Below are 21,001 nucleotides of genomic sequence, written 5' to 3' on the forward strand. Positions count from 1 at the left end.
ACTAATTGTGAAACTATGTGAAAACACCTAAGTTTCCTAGGTTTACTCATCTATGCTATGCTTGAATTTTCCAGACGTTATGGGAAGACAGACCAACAAGAAAACACAGAGCCACAACTCAAATGGTGAACTCAAAGAAAGCTTTATTTAAAACATAATACCCTCAACCAACATATAGATAATAGTAAGATCAAATATAAACATAATCCCTCATGTTCTGTGTCATTCTGTGCCGTTCTGTGTAGATATGACATCTATCCTGTTAGTAGACTGTGCTTTTTAGCGGGGCATTGTCTATATACAGACTTAACTTTATACTCTCAAATTTTAAACTCTCTTACTTCATGCCCTCAAAACTGCATGATTCATCAAACAGATAAAAAATAGTCTCCCCACAAAAAAAGTATTGACAAATTGACGACAACATTAACATGAGTGTTGTTTTGTTTCCTACAAATTACCAAACTGATAATAACATGACTATTTCATAACATTTGCAGTTCAGAAATTTGGCTTCTTCCCTATGTCATGAACATGAAGAGGTATCAAAGCATGCTGCATTTTCAGTACAGTACCATTAAATGATTAAGTTTTGTTAAACTCTGTCAGTCATTGCCAGCAGCACTAGCTCAGAGCTCATTAAGAAAACAAATCTACTGTGTATACAATGCAGCTTAGGAGTCACTTGCCATTTAAAAAAAACATTTCAGTACACTTTATTTCAGTGAAAGACATAACTATCAGTCAGCCTGCCCACAACAGAAATATTTGCTGAACATTACAACATGGAGTTACAATAAAGTGGAAGTGGCTAAAGGGGTTGTTGACTTTTAAAGGTTAATGCTGATCCTCTCCTGGGCCTGCCGTAGTCGCTCCATGCGCTGATGCAGCTCTGCCCTTTTCCGTCCCGCCTCCGAGTCTTCCGTGAGCAGTTTCACCACATCGGCTCCGTCCCGTAGGTCCATGGACTCAGCCCGCAACATAACGGCTGCTTCCTTTAGCATGAACAGCAGCATCAGCATCGGCAAGAAGTCAGCCAGCCGCTGGTAGACAATCTGTTCAAATTTTTGGGAGGAAGTTGCCTGGAATGAGTTTTAAATAAGGAACCAAAAATGAAATTTTCAACTGCTAAACATCAGTTGAAAAGTTTAAAAAAGGTCCTGAGTTGTGTCATGCACTAACTGGAATTCACATACGGGTAGTAAAACTTTTAGTGTAGAACAAAAGCAAAACAGGATGTTTTAGATACAGGCCTTCACACACACACACACACACACACACACACACACACACACACACACACACACACACACACACATACATACATATATACACACATATATATATATATATATATATATATATATATATATATATATATATATATATCAGCTTGTCACCCACCTCAAAGTAGATGATAAATTTTTCAGGTGTTAGCTTTCTGGTGTCAAATATGGCACAGTTCTTGGGAGAGGTTGCATCCTCTCCAGTATCTAAACAAACAGACTCATACTCCTGCTGCTGCTCCACAAACTGGAAGTCAACCATTTTCTGTGTAAAAACAGGGTCTTGGGTATACACCAATTTTTCCATAGAGAGGTACTCAAGGATCCTTTTCTCCACTTTTGCCTCTTGCTTTGAGTGAATGTCATCAATCTGGTTCTGAAGACACATCCTGGCTTTTAGGACTTGTTACTATAATACTACATTCTTAAATTCGTGTGTATAAAATGGTGTAATATACACACTGTTAAACGGTAATGGATAAGTTCCAAGCTTATTTTACTTACTAATATCTTATATCTCAAATTAGGGAAATTTGGGAAGCAGAACTCACACATGGTTCTGAACTCATTTTGCACAATGCCTAAAGAAAGAAAGACAAAAGTGAAAAAGAAATAAATTAAGGAATATTTATAAATACATACCAATATTTTCTGCATTTTAATTTGATAGTACCTCTAATGATCTTCAGGGTCTCCATCGCTGGTAGTCTAAGTGCTTGTACATGGGTCTGAATCAACAATTCATACACACTGTAATCGCTGAACGTTATGAGTTCTCTCCCACGATATGCCTCATAGTTTTCTGTCAACTCCGTCACCGCATCTCTGACTGTATTCAGACCGAAAAGACAACATGGTTCACTTTAGGATTTAAATGAACCAAGATTATGGCTCAATCTTCAAGACATAATAGTCTGTTATATTAACCAGAATATTGAGGTTAATATGCATAAATAAATAAATATAAATAAAAACATAAATAAATATTCATGCAAAAAAAAAAAAAAAAAGACAACAGCAAAATAAAACCGAAAGTTAGTGATTGATAACATACAGGATGTTTTGGAGTCTCTCAAGTGGCATTCCCACTGCTTGAACACTGGTCGCAGGAGAGAGTAGAGGTTTCCCTCTCCCTTTGCTCCAGTTCGGCAGAGATCACTAATTTGGTCGCTGAACTCCAGGAGTCTCTGGGCAAAGGAGAATAAGGTAAAGTCTCTTCAGTTTGAATGTCTCATGGGATGATCGAAGGGGATGGATCCTCTGCTGAGCATTTGAAGACTTGCCTTGCTCAGATAAGGTCCCTTCTTCCCTGGCTCTAAAGGAGGACCTTGACCATAGTTTTTTAGTTCTAGCCTAACAGTAGATAGTCGAATTTGAATCTGTTCAGTCAGGGAGGGCAGCGATGCCTGCATGTGGGCAAGAGCAGCCAATAAGAATTTTCTACACTTTCATGAGATAATGCATAAACATTTAACCATTATGTTGACTTGCTTTAATATGTTCAACAAGGTCTTTGGTAAGTCTGTTGGCGAGGCAACGAGTTGTGACCCGCTCTTCATCCAGAAGATAACTGCAGGAGATATACATAATTTGAAGAATCATCTAAGAACATATTGTAAAATGTTTTTTCCTTTATGATGTAATTCTGGTACCTGAAATGATTATGGCTCCGGAAGAACTCTGTCTCCAGTCTCGTGGCTTCAGCCAAGGAGATGTTTTCATTGATGTCACTCTGGCCCCTACATCGTACAATGATGTAACCCTTTTTCAGAGGAACAACCTTACCTTGCATAATCTGTAAGATATCAGCTTCTGCTCCTTTATCCACCAAATCTGGCTTTGTTAGAATTGCTGAGAAAGTAGAGGAATATGAGGAAATATATATAAATACAATCTTATCCACAATACAGGAAAAACTATGTAGGAAAAAGCAAACAAACAACAACAACAACAATAAAGGTAAAAAGCTTTATAACACACTTATAGATTTCTAGTTTTATGTCTAGTTTTAGCATGCAGGGAACTCAGTAAGAACAATTCATAGCACCGATGTTGAGGCTGAAGTATTCACATCTGTTTATTTCTAAATTCACACACATATCAACAAGCTGTACAATGCCTTTCATTGCTGTAATGTTCTGTGATATATGTGAATAATAATTCCTACCTAAAGTTCGTGTTCCATGAGGATCCACACCTTGTGCCATCCTCAGTGCCTCAGTAGTTGCTATGTCAACATTGCAGGGCACAACAACCAAATTGATGGTTTCCTTTTTCTCAATAAATTTTAATATTAGCCGTCTAATCTGAAATCAAATCCAAGAGGTTGGTGTTTTTTCAATTCCCAAAATATTATGTAGTTGTATTCTTGTTCATGTAAATTGTATATTCACCTGATCTCCAATATCTTCAGGTTGACCTTTCACGGGCACTCTGGTTATACCAGGGAGGTCAATCAATGTCAGGTTGCACACGTCAGGAGATGTGATCTCCAAACTGATGAGTTCATCACAGATTCCAACTCCATCTCCAGCAAGCATATTCTGGGCTGAGCACAAATACACCCACCCACCCCCCCCACACACACACAAAATGTTTGCGATGAATGTGGTCGTAAAAATCAGATTAGCATTACAAGACAAATCCTTTCTTACCTTTTCTGACATAACTCTCAACCTGTGATGGGTTGGTGAAGGTTTCCTGTACATCTCTGTAAGAGATAACAGCTCCCCAGCCCGTGCCTGCCTCCAGCTTCCGTAATTTCAACTCCAGTGGACAGCGGGTGACAATACCTGATATATGACCAGATCGTTGTATTTAATCTTACTCAGTCTTCTGTTATTTAATGGTTTCCATAATAGTTTTAAATTAACCAGTAATGATGTTATAGGAACGAGATGACAGAAGGTAATTTTTCTCATAAAAAAAACAACAGCTATGGTATCACAGAATATTTAGCACACATTAACAGACTGATCTCTCACCACTGCCTCTGGGTAAAGCCACACCAGACAGTGCTTCTAAGACAGAACTCTTCCCAGAGCTTTGGTCTCCCACAACGGCAATGGATGGCAGAGCAAGGTCTTTTTCAATCCCAATATGGCGCAGGTAGTCAATCATCTCGATGTAGGGCCGCACCCGGGACTCCCATTGTTTCAAGAACACACCAGTCCTCTCTTGAACTGGATGATTTTGATGTCTTTCGAGAAAAGTATTAAATACAACCATCAAAATTGGACAGCATTTTCTTTTAACAAATTTGAATAAGTAAATAAATACATCAAGTGACTTTTTAAGAGATTTAAGTTCTTACCCATTACATTCATTCTCATCTAGAGAGTCCAGATTTAATATTTCAAGTGTAGCATCCATGGCTAAAATAAATGTTCAGGCCCTATATTTATAGCACATGCACAAACAAAATGAAACAACAAAAAAATAAATGTAATTTCATATAAATAAACACACACTATAATAAAAAGAAATCAAAGGGAAAGGCCATAAATTAAAATATCTACAGTTTTTCTTCTTCCTTTCCTCTTCTCCTCTCTTGAGGCTTGAATATTTGGGAGATCATTTTACAGTTTTCAATCATGGTGCCTACCTTTGATGGGTTTGCAGACAGAACGAGCACTATGTCTGGGGTAGTGTCCAGATGTACTGATATAATGTAATGATGTTTGAACATTTAATGTAGCTATATATAGAATTTTAATTGGGGGCTTAACCTTATGGGGATTTCCACTTATGTGCTGTCCACTGTGATTATAAAACATAGTCAGCACCATGTGTTGATTTGTATAAAATTCAGGAAGACTAGGATAAAAATATCTTGGGTTACCATAAAATGCTTGCGGGTAAGTTTAACTGAGCTGGTTATGAAAATTATATTCAAGATGTGAAACAGAAGTGGTGAATTTATGTATGTATGTCTGAGGAACCCTAGGATCCCTAAGGAATCCTAAAGATAACAGAAAAATATAATTATTTACCTCAAACACAAAGATACAATTTACAACAGCTGTGAGTTGCCCGTTGTGATTTTTTCCTATATATATATTTTTTATACTTCAATATTTATGGTGTTATATTAATATGTCAGGAGAATTATGAAATGAACTGTTGTTTTTAATATATACAACAGATAAATGACTATTCAGTTCTTCTCTGGTGGTTATTTCCATTTAAAATGTTTACATCTTGTGTGTGTGTTGTGTTGTATATAATGTGCTATTGACTACTATTTATTAGGGGTGGGACTTGATTAAAAGAATTAATCTAATTAATTAGAAGCTTTGTAATTAATTAATCGAAATTAATCACATTTCAATATTTAACATGAGAAATATTAATTTAAGATTGGATGATGAATGAATCAATGAACATAAGCTTAAACTTCAAAATCTTGTTTATTTTCTCACCAGTCTACTACACAGACCAATAGATGAGTGCAGAAAACACAGAGCAAAGTTTTCAGAACACTGAAAATTCTGACCAAAAATGCCAAAGTACTGATTGACTTCAACTGCTCCCATTATAAATAAAATAAAATAGATAAAATATTGTCTACCATCAAATAAAATGGTATTAAAAAACATCCTCTGACTGTTTGCTGCTGGTGTAGATCCTCTGTATTGGCAGGGCTATGTTTGAAGTGGCCCACTATCTTACGACACTTAGCCAAGACGTCACTTAAGTCGCTGTCAAGAAGACAAACATTGAGGGTTCTCTGCAACATGTGAGCAACACAGGCCATGTGCTGGAAAGGGAGTCACCTAGCTGCAACTATCATGTTTCGGGAGCTGTCTGTTCCTATTGTGGTGACTTTTTCTTTAATTTCCCAGGCCTCTGCCATAGCCATAAAGTCCTCTGCACAGGCACCTCCATAGTGCCTAGAAGTGGTCTTCTGCATGCTCAAAGCAAATGACTGGATCTTCCATTCATCATCTATAATATGAGCTGTCACACCAAGATAATTCTTTTTGCCAACAGAGGTCCAGTGATCCCCAGTCAGAGCAACATTTGTGGCGCTCTTCACAATAACCTGTTTTATTTCCCTTTCCTCATCATACAGCTGCTGGATTTTTTTTTTCGACATTGTCTTTCTGGACGGCAGTTCCTAACTTGTATCAGCTGACGCAATTTGCAGCGTCTCTTGTAACCCTTTATCTTCGACCACAGAGAGCGGTCTACAGTCCACAGCAATCCATCTCGCCAGTGAATTGATCAATTCGTCTGACGTGGACTTTGACATTTTGTTTCTGAATGTGAACCCCGACATGTGGTCGAGTGTTGACTGGCGACACTGTTTGCTCGTACTAGGAATACTATCACATTTAGCAGCTAAGTTAACATTACTGACCTGCGCGCTAGCCCTAACATGTTTTGCTTTGAGGTGGTAACGAAGGGTGGAAGTGCTCCTGTGATAAGCAAACTCCTTCGTGCATAAAGTGCAAATAACAACATTTTTGTTTGTACTTCCATCTGTAAGTTTCTTGTATTTAAATTTCCCATCCAACAGCGTAACCTCTTCCGTCATTTTCATCATTGTGCGTCAATATAATCTGTATGACTGGAACTCGTGCACTGAGAAACGTTCCACGGTGCAAAAGTGTGATTAAAATGCGTTAAGTCTTTTATTTCGTAATTTTCCCTGTAATTAATTAATCGAAATAAAGTCCCACCCCTGCTATTTATATTTGATGTACTACAATGTGACTACACTATGCATGCTGCCCTTGGTACATATTCTCGTGACCTTCTTTTTGAAGTCAGGTTGCATACATTAGTTACATCACAACTTTCCATGTTTTGTGAGTGTATTTCTAATGTCATCAGATAACTGTCATTTTGTGGCTATGTCCACTGTGCAGTGAGTGTCAAAGAGCATCTCGAGTGTTTCCACATAAGGATCCAACAAAGGAGCTTTCTCTTTGGCATAATAAATGTCATTTGCACGTTTTTCATTCAGACTCATCCATGATTCATCCATCAGGCTTCATATGGCAAGACAAGAATTCAAATCATAGCTGATATTACTGTGTGAAAAAATAACAGCCATTCAAATGAATACAAGTAGACCATGGTTCATGAAGAATGTATGCAGATTAATCAGACTAATTTGTTCTCACAAATTTCTCCTCACTCCAAATATTTTCAAAAGTGTATATCTCAGGTGTCTGGGGTGGTCTGGAGCTGAATGAATGGTTAAATAGTCTCTAACATCCACTGACCTGGTCTGAGCTTTTTAAAAGAGGCAGGTCCTTGCTCTTTTTGCAGGCTCTTTTCTGGTGTGCAAATGTGATATCACCATAAATGATTTTAACTATAAAGCAACACTTCTACTATAGTCAACTATATAGTGTTAAGATTTCTTTGGTAAGTAGCCATGTAATAAGTAGGCTAATATGTAGCCCCTATTTGTTAGAAGCCCTCTTAATAGACTTTTGAGTAATAAAGTTCACCCCACCCCTCCCCTCACCCCCTCACCTTTTTTGTCTGTGGTGCTAATGTGTTACTAGCTTCCCCTTGTGGATACTGAACAAGTGCATGTATTAGAAGGTAGGTTAAAGAGATGCCACCCATCTTTAAAAAAAAAAACTTCCAGTTAAGTCATTTTGTAAAATGTAGATTTTACAAATACTCTCACACTGGGACCAAGGCATTGGGGTGCAGATACTGGGACCCAGATGTTAGCAAAATGTTTCAGCCTCTGATCTACACTAAGTATTTTTGGAGTTCACTGAGGTACATACTAGTTATGCTACTACAAGTTATACAAAGATTCTTAATTCTGCCTATCTCCCAAGACTTCCTTGTTGTATTTCTGGATGGGATGGGCGGAACTGGGAGAAAATACTTATTTAATTAGCAGATGGTCAATGCCAAAAAAACAATCATAAAGAAAGGAAACATTTGGAGTTAAAAATCTTTCTGATCGTTAATAGCATGGTGGAGGGAAAAAGACTTGACCTCTTTAAAGAGATTCCAAAATGTAAGTAACGTTTTACAAACAGTTCATTCTCTCCGTGTCTCTCTGGAGAATGCAGGGCTTAGGTGGTGTTTTTGATCACCTTGGCAAAGTGTTACAGATGGCAGTCAGAACACTATCATGCAATCAAAGCTTTGTCAGTAAAATCTAAATATTTTAGTACTTCATCTGCAATGATCCTAATGTACACAAACCACTGCTTATGGTTCAATACGCACTTAATTTGAGGATTTTCAGTTCTGCTTTATAAAGGAAAGTTTATTGCATCGAGGCAGAGAGTGGAAATGGCTGGTTGTACCATTTCAGCGTTAGCGGGTGCAATGTGGGGAAAAATAGATGTAAATTATGTGCGGGGGTTGGCACGCTGAAGCATATTTCAGTGTGTAAAGTTGGTTTGTTGCAGGGAGGGAGCGAGGTGCAAGTGCACTTTAGGAGCTTCTTTATTACCCGAAGCAAAAAGGTAAGATGGCCGAAAAGAGCACTCCAGTAAAACTCGACGTGTTGCAACGTAAGCTAACACTCGGCGCATCTAACTTGTACGCAGCAATGAGAATCAATGCACAGCACTGGACGAGCGTACCAGGGGGCCAAAATAGACGGAAACAAAAGGGGCAAACAAGGGACAGGTGTATGCAATCAATAATCAGGTGATTGGCTCCTCAACATATTCTATTAGCTACCCTTTTATGGAACAAATACACATGATACTTTCATATCAGAAACTATTACATCTACATCAAAAAGTAGTGCAGCTGACAAGACTGAAACTTATGCCATTTGACACAACTGCTGAAGCTGTGAGTGGGGAGTTTGGAGAGTTTCTTTATATCTCAAAACCTTTTTTCTGTACAAAAATAGAATTTCATAATTCTATTCATAGTTCATTATACAGTTATTTAGCGATCCTTTTAACTGGGAGCCTCAAAGAAAACAAGAAATCGACATGAATCATAGTTAGGGTTGCTTAAAGACTATACCTTTTGTGCTAAACAGCTGTTGTTGAATGATTTTAAAAAGAAGGCATTCATTTGGACTCCAGGTGCTCTTTCCACAGAGAATTCCTTTCTTTCTATACAAGCTCCCTCACTATTGTGGCACTCACTTTTCTTCTGGAATTGAAGTGAACACAGAATGACTTGTTTCTCTTTGGTCATGTAAATTACTTGCTCCTCACTGTAAACAGGTTTCAAGTATTTAATCATGTAAGTTGCTACAAATGGTATTGACAACCACCTTATTACTTTGGTCCTCACTGTCTTCAGCTTTCTTCCCAAACAGGCAGAACTTTTTGAGGAGACGATACCAAACATCATCTTGAAATCAGTCACCTTTGGATGAGAGCTTGCTCAGGAATGGCAGAAGGCAGGTGTGAGTGCAGCTGCACGTACAGTTAGGCAAAGGATTTTGGAAGATGGCTTGGTGTCAAGAAGGGCAGCAAGGAAGCCACTTCTCTCCAAGAAAAACATCAAGGACAGACTGATATTCTGCAGGAAGTATAGGGATCGGACTGCAGAGGACTGGGGTAAAGCTATTTTCTCTGAGGAAGCCCCCTTCAGACTGTTTGGGACATCTGGACAAATGATTGTCCAGAGAAGAAAAGGTGAGCCCTACCATGAATCCTGTGTCATGCCAACAGTGAAACATCCTGAGACTCTTCATGTGTGGGATTGCTTCTCATCCAAGGGAGTGGCTTTGCTCAAATGTTTGCCTAAGAACACTGCCATGAACAAGGAATGGTATCAAAACATCCTCCAAGAGCAACTTCTCCCAACAGCATGACAGAGCACCATGCCACAAGGCAAAAGTGATAACCAAGTGGCTTGGCGAACAAAACATTTAAATTTTGGGTCCTTGGCCAGGAAACTCCCCAGATACCAATCTCATTGAGAACCTGTGGTCAGTCCTCAAAAAGAAGGTGGACAAACAAAAACACAGAAACTGTCAATAAAAAGTTTTAAAAACCTCTGAAATGCTTATAATTGTATTTCACTGTACCGTCAGTCTCAAAACTTTTGGCCACGACTGTAGTGTTGTTATATTTCCATAATTGTTTGATATTTTTAGGTATAATTACATTGTTTATTATTGGTAATACTTGTTTAATATAATTTATTTTTATAATTTAATATTTTTGTTCACTTCAATCAGTTGGAGACTCACATTTGTGTCTGTTTTTCCTGCATGTTCTTTGACTGTCACAAACGTAACTTATTCATATTACCAGCAGTTGATCCATGCTTGCTATTTGGATAAACCAAACATCTGTAACAACAGCATAAATGCCTGCAGGTAATCGATGCATTCTATAATGTATCCTGTCAGAGACTGCATTAATGAACCAGGGCCAGGATAGACAAAAATTTTGGCATCCTGAAGTCATGATTCACCTGTCTCTGTGGGTTGAGATGTGCCCTAAAATGGCAGGTGACATCGCTGTTGCCTGGGTAGTACTAAACAGACTAGCCATAATAAAAGAGAGCCCGTTTCATGGAACCACCTCCTCTTGACATTGATCCCATTACCACAGATCACGAAAATGGATGGAAGGATGGTGAGGTGTTCATCACAGAGTTATCTTTCAATTAATACATTTTTATGCTTTGAATAAATTTGCACTTGCAACTCATTTAAAACAAAGTCAAGTGGCATACAAGAATGATGTTGGAAAAAAATTGGAAAACTTATTTTAACTATACATGATAAAGGTCCCTCACTTCATGCAGTGAAGATATGGTGTCCTCATTTCCCATGTCATCCACCAATGAATGAATGTACAATAATAAGAAGATTGTTCAATATATGGTGTTTGCTTGAGACACTCCACCTATATGTAACCAGCAGAGTTTCTCTGCAGTTGTGACTAATGAAATAATTATTTAATGCAGTAGTCTATATAATGGCTAGTGAAGTCTGACCAAGTTGGCTTGGTTGAGGTTTCCTTGACTTTCGGCTGGTCACTTTAATGAGCTCCGGTTGTATTTTGCGAATGGCAAATTGCTGGGTGTCCTGACCACTGGACTGGTGTAGAAGGTATGTTTGCATTATTATTATTGGGGTAGTGTGGCTTAATAGTTAACCACTGTTCTTGTGCAATTATTTGGATGCTGTTGGCTGAGTTCCTCTGATTGTGTATTCAGAAATTGGCAGAAAAGATACTTGCTCTACCTCACCATTTAGTGTGTTTTATTAAGTGGAGTTCTAACTGTATTCTTTTTATCTTTAACACACTATGCCAAGTGTAAGCCCTGAAGGAGGTTAACCAGAGTAGCATCCCGTTGCCACTGCTGTTTTGCCTTATGGTTTTTTCTTCTGTTTTTTCTTTTTTCATTTTGTTTTACTGTTTTCTTTGATTTCTTTCCCTTGTATATTCTGTGAGATTTGGGTAAACAGGTGAAAATTTGTACTGACTTTTTTTAACTTTAAATGTTCATGTAATTTAGTTTTAATCTCTTGCCGGATGTACCGACTGGGACAAGGTAGTCTGTTCCATGCCACTCTTCGGCTATTTTGGCTGGGTGTCATTGTGGTTGGTCAGTTAGGGATAGTCTGTATTGGTGAGGGGTTATTTTTATCTATTTTCTTTTATGGTTTGCTGTCTATGCACTGAGTGGAGTAGTGTTGAATTTCATTTAGCTTTTTTCATTTTGCTCTTTATTGATGGTGACTAAACAGTGGGCCTGGCATTTTCAGATTCTTCAGGTGTTTGGATTGCAGTGATTGACAGCCAGTAGGTCCGATACACTGTGGAACTCAAGGATCTATGTCCCAATATTGTGGTCGTATAATAATAAACTCCTGTTTGTTTGGTTTTTGTTTTGTTTTTTTTAGTTTTCTTTGTGAAATTGACTAGGGGAAAACAATTAAACCATTTATATATAAAGCTGAAGTATATCTGTCTTTTTCACCTATATTCTGCGGAGTTTATTTGGGAGCTGTCCACTTGGTTAATTTTCTGTGGTGGTTGGTCTAGCTAAATTAAACTCCAGGGAAAGAAATACAACTGATGTCCTAGGGTGTAATGCCCTAGGTAGTGTAGTCATTATGCAATGGTACCAGCAGGTTCAAATTGTGTGCCATTATTATATATAGAAGCAGGCTGGTCCCTCAAAATAAGGGAATCATTGCATACTGTAACAAAGACTACATCACAATATATAGATAATCATACAGATATTTGCCAAGCTACATACTCAGATTGTTTTTATACATTCAAGAAACTGGGTCCAACCCCGTCCAGGATTTGAAAAGATGCCCCCAGTGATACAAGCTGAAGGCCTTGTTTTTTCCTGCAGTTGGCTAAGAATTGTGAACAACTTTTAATAAAAGTTATAATGGTTCTCTAAATAATGAGCCAAAGAGTGTAAATGATCATACATGATGTGTACAGGTCCACTTACCACTTTGGACAATGTTTCTATATATTTTTCTTTAACCTTTTGCCAAGACTGCTTTGAGTTGTTTGGTTGCTTGGATTCTACCTGTGCACAATGACTAGTTGTTTTATATAACACCTTCCTTAGCCATAGTTGTGCCTCTTTAACCGGAATCATAAATTCTTCAGGAATATATTTGACTGTACAACTAATATTTTGCTGATGATGAATGGCTGTAGATCCAGTTCACCTATATGCCATGACCAAATGAGTTTACACATTAATTTAGTTTTAAAACCAAGCCAGAGGCAAATAAAAAAGAAAAAAGAAATGGTAATTGGTATTTAGACTTTATTTTTCAACAAAAGAGTAATGACACCAGCTAACTGAAAGAGTTTTTTTTTTTCCTTTTCAAAATTCAAAATGGCATCATATCAATGATTAATGATTATTAATGTTGGCAGAGTAATTTGAAAGCTAAAATAAAAAAGAAATTGGGCATCCTTGCTGAACACCATAATTAACTCTTCAAGAAGTATGCCTTTTCATAATTGCAAGGTTTGTAATATCATTATGAAACAATTTATAGTCAAATCAGCCAAGTCAAATTAAGCATAGAAAAGAGAAGTTTCTCAAAAAAAATCTCCAAAAATGGAAATAAGATTTAACTGTAAAACTATCTGGTCCAGGAGAATGTACTTTTTTCAGTGACTTTACAGACTCTTTTAGCTCATTTATGAATAAATCAAATTCACAAAGCTCTTTAGACTCAGGAATAACACTGACTTTACCGCTAGCATTTTGCAAAAATTTTACATAATACAACAGATAAAAAGATTTCACTTCTATAGATTTGTATATGGTTGAAACAAAATATACATGCAGATATCGGTTCAGGATCTTACATTATTTTTTCATTAATATTCAAGTTAGACAATGATGTTTAATTATTCTTTTTCTAAATCAAAATAGTGTTATTTTCACTGTTTTCAATTAGCTTTGCTCCAAAACGTATAAAAGCCGCACTTACTAAACTAAATGATATAAACTGATATAAAATGATTTAAATTATCAAACCCAGATGCAGAAATTGTAACTCTGATTCCTGCTGTATGGATAAAAAATTTTTTTCCAGAAGACCCTCTGACCTACTTAAAATAATGTGTCTCTGTAGGCATCTCTCTTTGATCAGATCCTTTGTGTGTGCAATAGCAACAAGTCCAGCGTTGTACTTAAAGAATTCCCAGTTAACTGTCAAAGCCAAAAGGATACAAATATTCCTGTATACATACTCTAATAATTACATTTGGTATCATCCAATAACAAATAATTCAATTTCCAATACGCTATTAAACGTTTTAAAATGTCAGAATTTATGAAATTCAATAACACCATCGTGTGGTCAGTTATGGACGCAACATTACCAATAAAGCAAAGGAACTGAGAAATAAAGAAATCATGTCTGAACTTTCTAGTAATGGAATTTTGAACTAAATGAAATCATTTGCAGCTGGATTAAAAAATTCCCAAGCATTAATGAGTATAAGATCATGGCAAAGGTTGGATATTATACAGCTCTTAGCATTAAGGTTGCATATCATTCTAAGAGGATACCTATCAAATTAAAACAGCTGAGGCAATATTGAAATCAACAGACATGATAAGGAAAGTATCTGGATACTCTGCATGCAGAGTATTTGATGCTCTTCACTGACACTAGCTAGCAGTCAGGACAATGAAGGGAGTGAAACAAACACCACTGGCATTGTTTGTGTAAAGGTTTGGTGGGTTACCGTTGTCTAATTATAATCAAAGATGTGCATGATGCTGAAAGTATGGTTTAGTTTGTTAGTGAGTTCTATAGACCTCGACCCATTTTTTTGTCAGTCAGAGAAGGTAAGCACAAAAGACTTGGAAAAAAGGAAAGCACACCAGGCTTCCCTGGTGATCTAGACAGTAATATTAAACAGTCTCTTACTTTACTAATGCCACAATACAAGTCTAGCTATTACTATAAACAATGAAAATGTGTTATCAAAAGTTCACCTTGTTTTGTGCTGCATAGAATCTTGTATGTATTATTTGACAAATTATTCATAACATGCCATTTTTGTTAGTACAAGTGGTTTCAAATCTGCTTTTGAGACAGCTATTTGTGTAATTGGAAATAATATAGATGTTGCCACGATAACAGTGTTAACACTGAGTGAACACACTTCCTGTGAGAACTTAGTTCTACTGTTTGTTTCATCCATGTTTTGAGAATGGAGAAGAAACCATAAGAGGTTTAAAATCAGAAATTAAATTTCAAAATAATTTTGTTCAATCAGCAGGAATTTACTCTTATGTAATTCTAAATAGCCTAACTGCTTCAAAATACCACCACCAGGAAATGACACCAGATTTCAACAGCATGAATTTTACCCTGTCCCCTTTTGGAGGCGTGGTGCTATCTCTGATTTTGTATTATTTAAAGAAAGTTGTGGAGTTTCTCTTGAGCACTTGTCAGACGATCAACGCTGTTCTGAATGTCAATTCGATGTCTGCTGATATCAGGTTCTTCACGAAGAATCTCAATCAAATTAGCACCATCCAGTAGACCAAGGATTTAATTGCACAGCAAATTAGCAGACTCCTTCATCATGAAGTACAGGATTAACATCGGCACTTGGTCAGACATCCGCTGCACTACAATCTGTAGGAGATACGTAGAATTTAACCATTTACCCTCTTTATTAAACAACACACATCACATGTAGAATATAAAGACTTATTTTAAATCTAATTTCCCATTATGAGACCTGATTTAACCTGATTCAAGTTGGAACACTATGCTTTCTGGATCATAGAAGGCTAAAAAACGATGGAAACAAACCCCAAAGTAATTTAAACACTTTTCACACATGTAACAAGAAACAAGCACAAATATTTGTCATGTTCTCAAACATTATCACAGGAGCAGATATGCATAATCTAGCAACTTGTGGACATACTAGGTAAACAGACTATGTGATTTTTCAATTTTATATTGGCCATTTATATAGTGCCTGTTAAGGCTAGTTAGAAATGTATGCCCACATTTCATATATGGTATTGTTTCATTGGTATATGTTTCATTGGACAGCAATTTCCCCCTAATACCTGACTAATACCTGACTAAACCCTAATACCTGACTAAACGTTACTGTATATACAATAATTAATTACACCTCATAATAAGATGAGAACTTCTCAGGGTTCGTTTTCTTGCTGTAAAAGATGACATCAGTATCTTCCAGAATCTGCTGCCTATCTGCTGCCATGGCCAAGGCTTTGTGGTATAAGTCATCCTGTGTGTAGACGAGGTGTTCCATTTCAAACTGCTCGTAGCTCTTCTCCTTCACCTTAGCTTCCTGCTTGGACTGAATATTCTCAATTATATTCTTTGGTAAAAGACATGAAAAGGAGAGCCAAAAGCAAATTAGAAAAATCACTATGAGCAACTCAACATCCCAAAAAGGTCCTGTGTGGGTATTACAATTTTATTGACCGTAGTTGCATTTAAACATTTGTTAAGACATCTCATTTCTAGGACAGGGACATTTTTTTTTTACCATGACAATGTTTAGAAGGAATGGATAACTCTGGAAGTTGGATTCAGACACACCATTGAACTGTTTCTCTATGGTCTCTGATGGAGAAATGCATTTTTCTTAGCTATTGGAATATGGTGTTTGTACAGGAACTAACAGACTGGTGTAATTAGTAAAAATATACAATGAATGATTTTTAAAAATGTGCTGCTAGTATCAGTGAGTATCTCAATGGTTGTGTTTTTGAGTTCAGTCAAGAATTTTTGCACAACTATCTCAAATGTACTGTAGTTGTAGAAGCCAGGCAGTTCCCTTCTCCTGGACTGTTTAAATCAATCAGTAAATAAATCAAACAGTGAATGAATCAAACACTCTAAATATATTGCTATCAACATAAAATGAAATAAACAAAACAAATTAATGAACAAAGTTCTGAAAAGAACAACTTTGTATCTGTGAAATGTCTTAACTTAACTGAATTAAAGTTAAAGGTAAAATGTATCTTACCTACCCCCATGTCCTGGTAAAATTAGAGTTTCAGGTTAAATAAGAAAACTGTATATTAACTGTGACCTCACATGATGGTTTTCTGACATCTAGCTCATCCTTCCAGTCTTTAAATTTGGATCGAAGATGAATAAACAGGTTGCCCTCAGTAACAAGTTCCCCAATTGCCAAGTAGTCAATCTGATTATTGAACTGTGTTAAGATCTGAAAAAGGAAGAGGCCAGATGTTACTCAAAACTCTCATAAAAAGAGGTCTTGAGTAAGTTTGGTTGCAAGACACTTGATGGTTGTTTTACCTCATTTAAAAGGTAACTGAAAACAAATTCATAATGTACATTACCCTGAATAGCCTATATAAGAATGTGAGAGTAATCATTTAAATATCAAATATACCTGTGACAAATATATTTGTGACAATTGAAGAAATCCCTTTCCTCTTTCATAGAATCTACCACAGACATTCCTTTATTAATTTGCTTTTGACCATGACACTTAACAACAATATATCCTTTCCTAAGAGGAATAACATCATTTCGAGCTATGTCCAAAATATTCTTCTCTGTTCCTTTATCAATAAGGTTTGGCTCGGTAAGAATAGTTTTTAAAGGAAAAAACAATACATTTTTTTGAGCTGTGTGTAAAAAATTATATATACATAGAAATAAAAAATAAAGTATGATTCTATCAGACATCTGTATGATTGCCTGATAGAGAGTCTAAAAGGCAAAATTTTAATGTTTTAATACACAATTAATACTTTACCTAGTGTGCTTTTTCCTCCAGGATCCACATCCTGTGGCATTCTTAGAGCTTCTGTTGTTGAAATGTCAACGTTGCATGCGATTACGACCAAATTGATAGTTTCTCACTTCTGGATGTATTTCAGTATCAGTTATCTGATCTATTAATCAATTATTAGAAAATAATAAGAATAAATACAGTGTGCATAGTACCATTCCATTTCAGATGGTTTATGCTAAGTTGTCACAGGATTTACAAACCTGTTTGTCAATGTCATCAGGTTGACCTTTTACAAGAACTCTAGCAATCCCGGGTAGATCAATCAGTGTGAGGTCACACACATCAGGGGCCATGATCTCCAGAGTGATGAGATCATCACATATCCCTACTTCTTCTCCTGCCAGCATATTCTGGGCTGTAATAAATATATTTAGTCTTATATTAGTGGGCTTCTTCTAGATAAAATTCAACCTTCACATGCCTCTTTCAGAATGCAAGATAATTCAAAATGTTAGAGATGCCTTCAAAAAAAACCCACTTAGCTTCACAACTGTTCCTGGAGAACTTTGGAACATTTAAAAAGTACAATAAAAATATATATATACCTGTTAAGGTATATAATAGCAGTGTATGCATTGTGAAATATGTTTCATTCAAAAATAATAGCAGTAATAAATTACTTCATATATCTTATCCCATAAAAAATTGAAAAATAGAAAAGCAGTACAAAAACAAATTAAAAATTAAAAATTGGAGACAAAAAGTATGCATATTTCTCCATGAACTTAACATTCAACAACTATTTAACTGAATGGAAAAGTTGGGATTTCCTTTGTTTTTTCGAGGAGGAAAACCGAGGCTCATTTTTTTTTTTTATAAATCAGTTTATTTTAAAGCTTGTAATGATTTCATAATTGTCATGTTTGAGAGTCAGGATCAAAACATAACCATAAAATTGTATGTCATGTAGCATTCACACATTCGTGTGACCAGAAGCACTTCCGTTTGAGTGACTTCAAATGTAGCATTTTTGAAAATGATTTTTGTTTTCGTTAATGCTTTTGGCAGTGAGAGCAAGAGTGTTATGAAGGTTACTGGTGAGCCAGTCGTTCCTCTCCTTTAACTGCTTTTCTGTTGGCACCCCCATATACATTTCGCCACTTCCCAGGTAAGAACAGGTACACATATGCATGTTATGTTAGGAGGTTGCTGTTTAGACCCACTGGCTTAGGGATGGATGCCACCCACAGTAATTTTGGACAGGTATGCTTGGAGGGTCACGCAGGGTAGTCGTTTTGTCTTTTCTTAGACACCGTCAATAGACCACCTACTCCCTTTGTACTTCTCTGATACTTTTTCTATTTAATGTGTACATTAAATGGTTATAAGAGTAATTTGTACCCCTTGTCTTGGTCTCCACACATATACAATGGAACACCCTATTCCGACCCACCCCAACTATATGACCATAAAACTGATAATATTAAATAAATCCATAACTGTTTAGGCTATGATGGTGGTAGCCAACACCATTTTTTTTTTTTTTTTTTTTTTTGGTAAAATGTGCTTCATGGTAGGTACAAGAAAAAACTTCAAACCATTTGTAAACTTTTCCAGCCATGGCAGCACCCAGATTTTTTTTTTCTCCTTAAATATATGCCTGCATCTTGTAGCTTATATAAATGATAATGCTTTAACTGATTTAATGTCATTTAAAAAAAATAGATTCAATTTTTCTATGAATTTTCTATCATTAATTACTGGCCCCCTACTTAAGATCCCCTCTTTCGCATTCACTTCGTGAAGTATTGCCAACCCTATGCTGCATACCGAGCATTCCAGGTGCGTGTTTGTCTTCCTGGTTTTCGACTCCTGCCTGTGTTTCAGACCTTGTCTCTGGCCTGACCCCTAGACACCTCCTGGACAGCTTCTGGACTCTGCACTGTGTTATTGACCTTGGACTGACCTGAGTACAAATATCTGCCTGACTCCTCTAATCTGTTCAATTTCGTCTATAAAACCTCTTGCAATTGGATCCTCTCCCTTGTGTGTGTGTGCAATCGTAACAGTTAGAAGAGTTGATGTTATAAACACCCTTCTTGGAAAACGGGCCAACCACTGTTGAAATAATGAAACCGAAAGTGCATAATCATAAAATAAAATAAAAGCTTACAAAATACTTATTTATGTATTTATTTATTATGAACAGCAACAACAACAACAACATAATAATAATAATATTTTATTCAGTTTCGTCCATTGCAGGAAGAATATGGAAATTAGAATCTTGTAAACCTTCAACACAAAGGTTCATTTTATAAGTAAGTAACTTAAATTTGAACCATTTGGACTTCTTTTTATATCAACTTCAGTTTGTATTGACTATGGTTTAGCACTACTTTTTATCTTAACATTTTTGCATCAAATTGGGTTACTATTCTCAAAGAAAAGTGGCATAGTGTCATGGTCTGACTCGTCCTTTCAGAACACGTGTCCTGTCAACGTCAACCCTGGACCCGGTTGACTATGCAGACCTGCTGTTTTATAACCTCTTTGGATTATCTTCAACAGAAAGGTTAATAGTATCATTTTAGAAGTACAACTGGGATTTATTAATTTTTATGTAATTTATCTAATATTTTAACCATTTATACTCCATTTGGAGTAAGTTTGTATTGACTACTTTTTAAGAACAACAATTACTTTTTCCCATTAAATTTGATTACTGTGCTCATAGAAAATTGCATTTTATCATGTTCCAGCCTGTCTTTTCAGACCCCATATCCTGCCGACATCAACACTGCACCTAACTGACATTTACAATTTACGTTTACAGCTTTTGGTAGATACTCTTATCCAGAGCGACTTACAAATATGCTTTGTCATTTACTCATAGAATGTAACCTAGGTTAGAGTTCAAGATACCATTGAACTAGAATGCTGTTGAATGCTGAAACACAAACATTGGATTATTACAAGATGTGCTTTGGATTATTAGAATTTTTTTTGAGTCACACTAGGTGTATTTGTAGCCTGATCATTTCCAAATTAAATCTGATGCAACTGGATCCCTTTGTGTCCTGAATTTTTGTCTACTTTACAGAGTCATCCTTAAGTGTATGTGAAGTAAAAATATTCTGAAAAAGGTGGCAGATTTTGTAGCAAACAAAACTTGCTTCAAATGGTGAAATGTATCATTTGGTTCTTTTACTTACCAATGGAATGTGGATGCTGGGAAAAAGATTTAGTTTAGCATTGGGAATACTAATAAAGCCAAAAAATGTCCTACAAGACAGTGTTTTTGCATTGCTTAAGTGAGCCTATTTGACTTGCATTCACAATATATTTTAACAGTAAGTAAAAATATAAAAATATACACAATAATAAAATAACAATTTTAGTTAACAAATAAGTATAGACAGCTCTTAATTAATCACTCTACTTTTGAACCAAAACAGTTTCATTTTTATCACCAAACATAGACAGAAATAGAAAATGATATTGTATCTTACTTGACTCACAAATGCAAGC

The 21,001-nt window shown here is 36.2% G+C and overlaps 1 protein-coding gene and 2 pseudogenes across 1 annotated transcript; all 3 read right to left on the reverse strand.

The window, feature by feature from the left end:
* Positions 1-132: 132 nt before the first annotated feature.
* mxh (myxovirus (influenza virus) resistance H) lies at positions 133-4,950 on the reverse strand. The gene is made up of 14 exons (XM_035534610.2): positions 4,891-4,950; positions 4,600-4,680; positions 4,271-4,485; positions 3,941-4,078; positions 3,680-3,834; positions 3,454-3,592; positions 2,939-3,137; positions 2,778-2,856; positions 2,570-2,692; positions 2,341-2,473; positions 1,960-2,115; positions 1,791-1,867; positions 1,405-1,662; positions 133-1,055 (listed from the first exon to the last, which is right to left on the reverse strand). Exons 2-14 carry the CDS (start codon positions 4,656-4,658, stop codon positions 831-833), a joined length of 1,956 nt encoding a protein of 651 aa, XP_035390503.1. The 5' UTR covers positions 4,659-4,680; positions 4,891-4,950; the 3' UTR covers positions 133-830.
* A 726-nt stretch (positions 4,951-5,676) lies between these two features.
* On the reverse strand, positions 5,677-6,855 carry LOC145652047 (E3 SUMO-protein ligase ZBED1-like; annotated as a pseudogene).
* Positions 6,856-15,120: 8,265 nt separating this feature from the next.
* LOC113577560 (interferon-induced GTP-binding protein Mx-like) lies at positions 15,121-16,739 on the reverse strand (annotated as a pseudogene).
* Between the last annotated feature and the right edge of the window lie 4,262 nt (positions 16,740-21,001).

This window comes from Electrophorus electricus, chromosome 18 (assembly GCF_041902795.1).
Source record: "Electrophorus electricus isolate QZ-2024a chromosome 18, ASM4190279v1, whole genome shotgun sequence".
In the NCBI taxonomy this organism is placed as follows: Eukaryota; Metazoa; Chordata; class Actinopteri; order Gymnotiformes; family Gymnotidae; genus Electrophorus; species Electrophorus electricus.

Excerpts from the sequence above, each read along its gene's own strand:
- mxh (XM_035534610.2), bottom strand. The coding sequence starts at position 4,658 with ATGGATGCTACACTTGAAATATTAAATCTGGACTCTCTAGATGAGAAT. Across the intron at positions 4,079-4,270 it reads GGCTTTACCCAGAGGCAGTG|GTATTGTCACCCGCTGTCCA; the intron begins GTGAGAGATCAG and ends GTCATATATCAG. Across the intron at positions 2,693-2,777 it reads ACCTTGTTGAACATATTAAA|GCATCGCTGCCCTCCCTGAC; the intron begins GCAAGTCAACAT and ends GCCCACATGCAG.